Source organism: Ipomoea nil, unplaced genomic scaffold, assembly GCF_001879475.1.
Source record: "Ipomoea nil cultivar Tokyo-kokei standard unplaced genomic scaffold, Asagao_1.1 scaffold1043, whole genome shotgun sequence".
NCBI classification, from domain to species: Eukaryota; Viridiplantae; Streptophyta; class Magnoliopsida; order Solanales; family Convolvulaceae; genus Ipomoea; species Ipomoea nil.
In genome coordinates, this window is record NW_017617471.1 from 10,151,693 (window position 1) to 10,162,415 (window position 10,723).

General features: G+C 32.5%; 1 protein-coding gene across 2 annotated transcripts; it reads right to left on the minus strand.

The window, feature by feature from the left end:
* Nucleotides 1-549: 549 nt before the first annotated feature.
* Nucleotides 550-5,982, minus strand: LOC109180969 (sodium/hydrogen exchanger 2-like). 2 transcript variants are annotated; one of them, XM_019330699.1, is made up of 15 exons: nucleotides 5,797-5,982; nucleotides 5,270-5,578; nucleotides 4,134-4,252; nucleotides 3,482-3,579; nucleotides 3,307-3,366; nucleotides 3,162-3,208; nucleotides 2,874-3,068; nucleotides 2,706-2,752; nucleotides 2,520-2,586; nucleotides 2,304-2,404; nucleotides 2,103-2,204; nucleotides 1,625-1,763; nucleotides 1,485-1,547; nucleotides 1,274-1,357; nucleotides 550-1,171 (listed from the first exon to the last, which is right to left on the minus strand). In XM_019330699.1, the coding sequence occupies exons 2-15, from the start codon at nucleotides 5,438-5,440 to the stop codon at nucleotides 836-838; spliced, it is 1,629 nt and encodes a 542-aa protein (XP_019186244.1). In that variant the 5' UTR covers nucleotides 5,441-5,578; nucleotides 5,797-5,982; the 3' UTR covers nucleotides 550-835. The 2 variants fall into 2 exon arrangements, with proteins under 2 accessions (XP_019186244.1, XP_019186245.1); XM_019330700.1 differs by lacking the exon at nucleotides 5,797-5,982 and adding an exon at nucleotides 5,744-5,792.
* Nucleotides 5,983-10,723: the final 4,741 nt, after the last annotated feature.

Genomic DNA, 10,723 nt, shown 5'->3' on the forward strand with positions numbered 1-10,723 from the left:
CGAAAAAAAAAAAAAAAAAAAAAAAAAAAAAAAAAAAAGAGTCAATTAATTCCATCAACTTTTTAATGGTACAATTACACCCATCAACAATTCATTTTGATGCAATGAAGCTCAAAAATTGATAAATATAGCCGGTCATTAGAGATCCGGTCACCCTCTGACGAAAATTTCAAGCAAAAAAGTGACAGGCAAACGGTCGCCAGTCACGGAGAAGGTGACCAAGGTCGCCTTCTCTACAGAGAAGGTGACCCCTTGGTCTCGTTCTCCTTCTCCGTGACCGACGACCATTTACTGGTCACTTTTTTGCTTGAACTTTTCGCCGAAGGGTGGCCGGATCCCAAATAACCTGTGATAGCAGGTCATTTACTGTTTTTTTTAGCTTCATTGCATCAAAATAATTGTTGATGGGTATAATTGTATCTTTAAAAAATTGAGGTGGCTAATTGACTTTTTAACTAAAGTTCGAGAGCATATTTGACCATTTAAAAATAAAAACTATAATAATAATGATGATAATAATAAATTTTTTAAAAAATAAAAACAAATTACTAAGCATCAAAACATAGAGCCAAATTGATAATTCAGCCATTATTGTTTCATAAAAAAAATACTCTGTACCAAATAATATGCTACAAATGAGGTGTTAATACAAGTACCTAAAATGCACCAACATTTACAAAATAAAATAAAACATTTATGAAGTAGCAATGCAATGCAACCTAGCTAGTGAGAAGACTTTCACCCAGCCCATTTCATAAGAGGGGCAACCAGAATCAACTATGATACAACTTACACTATTTCACCCAGCAACAGTGTCTTGTTTGTACTTTGTACCTCATCTAGGGCTCTGCTCAACTGGTGAGCCCGCGACAAACGGAACGAATCCCCGCCCGCCAAACACGGGACGCATAAACGAATCATCAAACTTACGCCAGTAGCGGTGCACGGTGTGGGTTGGCGTCCTTAGCAGCATGCGCAAGGCAGTTGGTCGAGCAACCTCAGGTCCGGTTATCATATCGCTTTCTGAGTCAGGTTGGTTGTCCAGGAGTGGCACCGTGAAGTGCTTCGGACTACTGGGTTCGGATGTTGTCATTGACGAATGACCGCTTGGCATCTGCTTGTGCGGGGGTAGCAGAAGGTTTATCAGAGGCTTCGTCATCAACCCGAATACCTAAAACCATCACCAAACACACAACCAACCAACCAACCGTAAGATTTCATTTGGCGAGAATCAAAGAAAAAAAGCCTCGAAAATGTGTATGTAGGTCCTTACAACTGTGCTGAACAGAACAACCGTAACAGTACTTGTAATCATTATTGCGTTCTCGTGCAATGACGTATGCCCCGAGGTTGTAAACTGCACCCGTGCATAAACATCTTAATCAAGCAATACAAGGAAATCGGGAAATGGAAAGACCACCCAACCGGCTTCTTTCAATTCTAAGTGACATTGTAACATTTTGTGCACTATTATTATACTTTACCTTATTATACGCAAGTGCTATTGAGACGGCGCCTCTCATTAGGCCAGCCCACCAAATTATTATCTAAGAGACAGGAGTAAGAGATGTATATTACTCGTAAAAGATAATATAAAATGAGAATTTTGTAGAGAACTCCTTACTTGTTGCCTAAAGGATATCTTGTCCGAAGAGTTTTTCTTTGCTAAGTTGGATAAAAACGACAAGGGGAATACGAACGCAGCTCTGCCTACTAAGATTAGGCCTACCAATATTGAGCTCACTGCAACTGATAGTCCCTGACTGAAAGAAAATAAATAAATACAAGAAGATTTATAAGTTCCGTGAACCATAGTTTATTGTTTTATCTTTTAAAATTGTTATAACTTATAATAAACCACACTAAAAGACTGCATCCAATCAATTAGTTAGTCTAACTCATGACCTTATAAACTCATATGTTTTTTGTTTTTTCTCTCTCTTAACAAGAACTAAATTTCTTGAAGTTAACTGGGCGTTGACCAATAGTTTATAACTTATTTTGGAGGGGGAATAGTGAATACTTCTGATTGACAACGAAATATTATTTCTTGCTGCATTCAAGCATACAAGGACTATAGGTGTAACCCGTATTCAACATACCTATTTTTCACAAATTTCCATTTCTCGATATCCAAGGCATCCATACCAACATAGAGGAAGATAAATGTCTCTGCGACAAATGACAGAGTTGCAAAGGAATGCCTGCAACCAAAACGGGAGTAGGATTAAACCCAATTCGCAAACGTGTGTTACAATAACGAGAACTTGCAAAGACTCGAAGAGAGGTTTGTAGAAGCATACCTAGTAGTGACCCTTGAGCTCTCGGTAACATTGTGCCAGGTATAATGAGACATGACAATTCCACAGAAGAATACAGTAAGTATGCCGCTTAGATAGAATAACTGCAAAACGCGAAAAAGTTTACTAAATTGCAACACGAGAATTTGTTTAAACAGAAAGCAAGTAGTTCAACACTACGACAACATTATTAGCGTCACAACTTAACTAGGATCATACCTCGGCCATTATATAAGACAAGTAAGACATGAGCATCATAAGGGCAACCTCACGATCGGTTGAGTGCCTGTCATCCATCACATATTAAATAAATGAAATTAACTAAGAGGTCAAAACGACAAGTTAAAAACACCAAAGAGTTGGAAGGAAACCCGACTCTCATAGAGATTTTATACACTGATTTACCTGCCAAAGTATAGCTTTTTGATAATATAAGCACAAAGCAGTCCAATCTGCGACAGCATGAATAAGAAGTCAAATTGCAGCTGAAAGACAAATGTGAAGACAAGAAAACAAGCGGGATAGAGACAAACACACGGGGGTGAGAGATAGCTAGTCGGGAGAAGAACTTACTCCCACGCCCAAAAAAGTGCTCGAGAGAAATAAATACAAGAAGTTTCCAATGAAATGAAGCCCAATTTTTGGATCAAAACTAGTCATGTCAAAACTTTGAATAGCATTAAAAAGGACCACAGATGTAGCATCATTGACGACCCCTTCTCCAAACACGAGACTGTAAAGTAGGGGCGTCTCATCCTGACTGAGCACCTGTCGCATAAAATAAAATTTATTTTTAGCTATAATTATAATGTGCCTTCACCGAATTGAATACGTCAGTTCATAAATCATAATATTCAGTACCTGCAATGTGCAAACAGAATCGGTTGCAGCAAATATCGCACCAATTGCTGAATTGTGAATAAAAAGAAGAAAAAAAAAAGTTGTTAGAATCAAGAAGCATGAAGATACTGTGTGTGTATGTAAAGAAGACGAATATACATGATACCTAAATAATCTCCAAAATCCAGAAAGTCAATGTCTAAGTGCTTGAAAATTTTGACCGCACCTAAATCATATAGATACGGCAATATGAGTTGATAATACATCAATCGCAGCATAAATTATTTTGGGACAAAGAAGGCATTAGCTGGTAATAAGAATGTCGAGGTTTTGATTAGTACCAAATGATATAATAGAACAGCTAATAAGTGTGCCAATAGCTCCAAACAGCATAATTGTCATGAAGTTCACGAAAAACTGCTTCTTTTTCACTTGAAACCTGGTATAGGGTAATACATTTAAAAAAAAAAAAAAAAAACACTTATTTGGCAGAATTACACACTGAACCACGAGATTACCAAACAAAATTTCAAGTTAGGAATCAAATAACTACTCTAACAACCTCAATAAAGAATGGAATGCTCATATTCATAGTATTTCCTGAATTAGTTATTGATTGTGAACAAAGATACCACCCATAAAACATATGGAATTTTTCACGAAAAATGCTTCACAAAACTATAGTTACTAATACAATGTACATTTTTAATATACTAAAAGTACATTATTTGTGTAGTGTATAGATTATTTGATACTATGGTCTATACCGTTGTGTGGACCAATAATGATTGGATTTTTTAATTATATGAGACAAGACTAATTCAATGTCAAAAGAAGAAGGAATGAAGGTAATAACTGTTAATTTCCCCCACACAAGCATTTTATACAAGGAAGATATAAATTCACACCAGTAAACAAACAATATAGAGGTAAAAAAAAAAAAAAAAAAAAAAAAAAAAAAAAAAAAAAAAAAAAAAAAATCATAAGATTTACCCCGCATTGAATATTATAGGTGGCAGGAGATATATAAAGAAAAGATCTTCGCTAAAGACGAGAAGATGTGAACTCTTTCCTCCGCTAAGGAGCAAAATTACAACTCCGGTGCACAAACCCTGCCATCAATGCATAAATAAAATACAATTGTGAAGGAACATAAAGATTAAAATAATAACAATAATGATGAAAATAACAAACTATATTATAATTAAATTCTAAAAATGCTATTTAATCAGCTAACCATATACCTTTATCTTTACATGTCACTCACAACACTGACTTTTTTGGTATATTTGAGAAGAATGAATATTAAACCAATGATTTCCTAACCAGACTCACATGCTAGAAGGCTTTTGGAGGTTACTCTATGATCCAGGGCCGATCCTATCATTTTATAGATTCGGGGCAAAATAAAAACAAGGGTCTTTACTTTCAAAAAAAAAAAATCAAGGGCTCTTAATATATGAAGTTAAAGGATTGTATGTGTTAATTATAAATAATTAAATGATAATTTTGAATTTTTGTATACATATAATTTATTTTAAAAAATATATATTTTTTAGATTAATCTTGGAGTAGTGCCCATTCAAACTTTAGGCCCTATATGAAGTTTAATTATAAATTAATTCAACGTTCACTAATATATACTCTGTATGTATTAAATGAGATAAGTATATCACATTGTTGTAATTGTTAAGTGGATTTAAAATTAATAAACAATTTTGAAATCATGAATTCAAATCTTTGCATTGGAAACATTTTTTTAAGCTTCATCAAAAATATAAAATAAATAAATAAAAAAAAAAAAAAAAAAACAACCAAGCTAGGGCCCCTCCCAACGTTGGTGGCCAGGTGCCCATATCGCCCACCCTCATGTCGGGCCCGGCTATGATCTAACAGATTTATATTTGTCAAAGACCTTGTGGTATTGAGCCGATCGGCATCATTGTAACTCTCTTAATTGGGAGGTCATAGGTTTGAACTCCAATAGGGACAGAAAAAGGATGTATATTTTACTTTCTTTCCCAAAAAAAAAAAAAAAAAAAAAAAAAACATTCACACACACAACATTGTTTTGGATTAAAGATGGGAACATACAACCAATATGAAGAATAGTAAGCTTGAAATCTCACAATTATAAGGGCAGTAATGGATTCGTTCACCCAGCGATTCTCCTCGAGTAGATGGCCAAGAACAATGCATGCGCAAAGCAACGCCACAAAGAGGTTCATCGACACAACGGAAGCATGATCAGACGTGAACAAATCCGAATTTTGGAGCAAAGAAGACAACCCGAACGCCATTTTTGTTCTTCCCCTTTTTCTACCACAAAATCCAAAACAATCAAAACAATTTTTGCAATAAATCTTTTCCCAATGTCGTGGTTTCTGTTCACATATCCGGGTTGCCCATTCCAATCCCTCCCGAAAACATACAAATCACTGCAAACAAACAAACTTTCAGATCAAACCCACCAATATCTCAAATTTTCTTTCATTTTACAAAAGAGAAAATGCATGCAAAACTCATAATATATGAAATCAAATACCCTTTGGAACAAAAGCATAAGATCGGAAACAGAAACCCGAAAAATAAATAAAATTTACATGCAAATCCCAAGATAGAGCTGGAAATTAAAGATGAATGATAAAGATTGGACCTTGAAAGGTGAGATGTGGGGGTAGTGTTGAAGGATGAAGAGCTTCAGACAAATGGAGGAAAATCTCAGGATTAACGTGACTCTCTCTTTTTCTGTTTCTCTGTCTCTATTATACGGATTTATGTATCTATCTGTCTGAAAATTTCTGTAGCCTACATTCTCAATACGTGTACATCCTTAATACTTGTAAAATGAACGACAACTCTCCTATCAGTATTTAAAGTAGCAGAACCCCAGACGTTGAACTGCCAATTTTTTTTTTTTGTTTTTGTTTTTTGTTTTTTTATTTCCTTATCCCTCCACCTCATTTTGAAGTTAATTATTATTATTAATTCATTAATTTTTAAAATAGAGAGACTGCATTAACACAAAATTAGCCAATTAGGTAGAAGAATTCAATTTAAACAAACAAGTTTGTTTAATGTAATTTTTGTCAATTTAATTTCTCTATTTTTGGACAAAAATTAGGTGGACTTGTTAAATTAAATAAACATGTTTGTTTAATTTTACTTCTTCTACCTAATTTTGTGTTAATTCACTCTCGCTATTTTACAAATTAATGCATGTATGGTTAAATCTAATCTAAAAACATAATAAGTGTGAATGAAAGTTATACCCCTTATTTATGTTTGTTTTTTTCGTTAAGTTTTTTTTGTACATTATGCTATAAAGGCACATGCATTCACCATATATTTTCTTATCTTCTTCATTAATAATAGGGAAAATGACATTTTTTCCCCCTAAGTTATATACTTATACCACTTTTTCCCCTCAATTATATTTATATAAGCACATTAGCCCCCTCAATTAATTTAAAAGTGGTGGTTTTCCCCCCGAAATATTAAATTGACATTTCTACCCTTAAAGTAAACATTTTATTTATTTAATTTCTCCAACAAATTATTGTGTATATGTAGCAATGACCACGGTTCGGTTCGAACTGAACCGGACACTATAGTAATCGAATTAAAAGTTTTCGGTTATGATTCAGATCTAGAATCCAATATTTAGATTTCAATTTATTAAATTTTATGAACCAAAAAAACTGGATCATGAACCGTGAACCGGCGGTTCCGGATTCGGTTCGCGATTTTGAACCGTCTTTATTTTAAAATTTTGTTTTATTTTTTATTTTAAAATAGTCTAAATTCAACAATAAATGTATTTTATTTTTTCAGTTCGGAACATGAACCGACCATTCCGATTTGCAATTTTAATAAACTTTAAATATCGCGTTTTGATTCTAAATTGTAATTGGAATATTTTGGTTTGGTTGCTATAGTATCTGTTTGGTTTGAACCAAATTATAGTAATAATTTGTTAGAGAAGAAAAATAAATGAAATATTTATTTGAAATATTTATTTTAAGGGTTAATATGTCCATTTAACATTTTAGGGGGAAAAGAGCCACTTAAATAACTCAGGGAAAAAAAGTGTTATATAACTCAGGGAAAAAAAGTGTCATTTTCCCTTAATAATAATATATACACATTATATATTTGAGTTATATGTTAATTATTACCTAAATATAAATCTGAAATTTATAAAAATTATTTACATTATTATTATTAGTATTATTAGTTAGAACAATTTAAATATCTAAAATCTAAATAAATTTAAAATTTTAATATAATGTATTAATATTGTGCAACTATTTTTTGTGCATCGCGCATAAAAAATACTAGTATAACTTATAAGTGCATTGTGTCTAAAATGATCACAAGAGTTAGGCCAACTTTTTTTTTTCACATAACTGATTCTTTTTTCGAGTATTCAGTACACTCTACTTTGTCAACTAACACTTACGTAGTAGAATTTAGTTGTCATTTTCGAACATAGGTGTCAGCTAAGTTTGGTATCCACTAGCACATGTATTCCAAGAGATTTAATCTCATCCATCATGACAACTTTTCTACTAACTCATTGCTCAATCTTTTAGTTTGTGAATTCGCTATATTATCCTATAACTTCATGTATAGTCAACAAAAATAAAACCTATTGCAAGAAGCTATTTAATAGTATTATGTACATGTTCAATATGTCTAGACTTACCGTTATACATATTACTAATTACTATATGCTCTTCCAATTGCAAATTGACTATTGTAATGCATACAAATTGGAGATAGATGTTTTTCCTATGGGTGTCAATGCGGGTTGGATCGGTCCATTAGGCCAACCCCAACGTATTCTTTTTACGGGCTTTTATGGACCAGCCCGCAAGCTATAAAAAAGTATTATTTATTTTATATTCAAATAATTTAATATAAATAATATTAATTTTTTTCATGTTTAAAAAAAATCTATATTTTTTAAATTTTAATGTTATATATATATATATATATATATATATATATATATATATATATATATATATATATATGTCAAAATGGACCGAAGTCCGCAAGCTGCCCTATACTTGTCCCGCGGTGAGACGATTTAGGGTCACACAAAAAAATGGCCTACAAAAGAGCGGACCTAACGGACCAGCCGACGAGCCATGCCGTATTTAAATATAAACATAAATATAAATAATATAAATAATATATATATATATATATATATATATATATATATATATATATATATATATATTACACACACTTCGTATATAACATTAAAATTTTAAAAAATATATATATAAAAAAAAGTAATTTTCAAACACGATTTTTTTATTTATTTATATTAGACTATTTGAATATAAAATAATAGAATAATACGTAGTATTTTTTTTTTTTTTTGAAATAAGGCCCGCGAGCCCGCATGGACGGGCTTGGGCTGTGTATTTTCTAACCCGCAAGCCGGTCCGCAAAAGCCCGACAAAAAAAGTTTGCGTTGGGGCAGGCCTAATGGGTCGATCCAACCTGCATTTACCCCTAGAAAAAATATATATCTCCAATATGTATGCATTACGATAGTCAATTCGCAATTGGAAGGACATATAGTAAATTAGTAATATGTATAACGGTAAGTCTAGACATATAGGACATATACATAACATACACTATTAAATAGTTTCTTGCAATACATTTTATTTTTGTTGACTATACTGAAAGTTATAGGATAATATAGCGAATTCGCTAACTAAAAGATTGAGCAAAGAATTGGTAGAGAAGTTGTCATGATGAATGAGATTAAATCTCTTGGAATACATGTGCTATATAGTGGATACCAAACTTAGTTGACACCTATGTTCGAAAATGACAACTAAATTCTAAGTGTTAGTTGACAAGACTGAAGTGTACGTAATACTCGAAAAAAGAATCACCTATATGAAAAAAGAAGTTGGCCTAACTCTTGTGATCATTTGGACACAATGCACTTATAAGTTATATTTAACCATTCATTAATTTATAAAATAGAGAGACTGAATTGACACAAACTTAGGTAGAAGAAGTAAAATTAAACAAACATGTTTATTTAATTTAATAAGTCTACCTAATTTTTGTCCAAAAATAGAGAAATTAAATTGACAAAAATTACATTAAACCAACTTGTTTGTTTAAATTTAATTCTGCTACCTAATTGGCTAATTTTGTGTTAATGCAGTCTCTCTATTTTAAAAATTAATGAATTAATAATAATAATTAACTTCAAAATGAGGTGGAGGGATAAGGAAATAAAAAAAAAAACAAAAAACAAAAACAAAAAAAAAAAAATTGGCAGTTCAACGTCTGGGGTTCTGCTACTTTAGAAATTGGAAATATTATAAATTCGGCAAAATATTAGCAAAGTGAAAAAGTGAAGGATTTTATGAAGAAACAAATTTTAAAAAATTAGAGAATTGAAAAACTCAATTAAGCTATCGCTAATGCCAATTTTCGGACAAACGTTCAAACGCGAGAAAATTACTGGTTTAGTCCCTCGACTATGGGGATTTTACCAATTTGATCCTCGACTACTAAAATTATTCAATTTGATCATTGATTATGACATTTTATCTGATTTGATCTTAAAGTGTTATTTGCAGGTCAAACCTAAAAGGTAATTTTGGGATTTTAAAAAAAGTATCTTCCTTCTTATTCCCTAAATCTAAGTCGTTTGTTTTATATAGATAGGTTATTTGTTTTCGATAGCAATCGCAGCTTCAATATGCAACCAAAGTGCAGTGAATCATCTTCATCCAGCTATAAGAATCGAATGATGTTCGAAAATGGAGATGCTTATAGCTGGATGCAAATGATGTTGGCACAAGGCAGCCAATTTTTATAGTGTCTACTAGCCTCAAAGCATGCTACAAATTCTGCCCTTATAGTGGAAGTAGCAATGACAGGCTCCTTCACACTCATCCAAGATATTGCTCCACGAGCAAGTGGAAAAATATATTCGAATGTGGATTTTCGGGTATCCAAACATCCGGCATAGTCTGAATCCGAATAACCTATAACCTCTAGGTTATTCGTTCATTTTATAGGTGAGCATGTGGTCCTTAGTGCCTTGTAAGTATCACAGGACCCTCTTTGCAGATTTCCAGTTTGTATCTTTCTAAAACTTTGTTAATGTGAGTCTTCTAGGATGAACCTAAAATCCCATGTGATCTATTACGGAATATTTCTTATTCCAATCACATATGAAGTCTCACCCATATCCTTCATTTCAAAGTTCTTAGAAAGCTATTCCTTAACATCACGCAACATCCCTTTTATTATTAGCAGCAAGAAGAATGTCGTTAACATGTAATACTAGGATTACAAACTTGCTTCCATTAAACCTTTATGTGGATACACCGATCAACAGTGATCTCTACAAAACCAAATGACAATCTCAAGTACCATTGTCTAGAAGCATGTTTTAATCCATAGATCGACATCTTCAATCTACATACCAGATTTTCCTTTCCTGTGGCCATGAAGCCTTACGGCTAATCCATGTATACTTCCTCTTTTAATTTACCATTCAGAAAGGTAATTTTAACAACCATTTGGTG

Bases quoted from the DNA above. Each gene is read 5' to 3' on its own strand.
- LOC109180969 (XM_019330699.1), bottom strand. From the start codon at position 5,440: ATGGCGTTCGGGTTGTCTTCTTTGCTCCAAAATTCGGATTTGTTCACG. The intron at 3,069-3,161 runs GTACTGAATATT...TTTATGCGACAG, and splicing joins ATTCTGTTTGCACATTGCAG to GTGCTCAGTCAGGATGAGAC. The intron at 1,548-1,624 runs GTAAGGAGTTCT...CCTGTCTCTTAG, and splicing joins AGATATCCTTTAGGCAACAA to ATAATAATTTGGTGGGCTGG.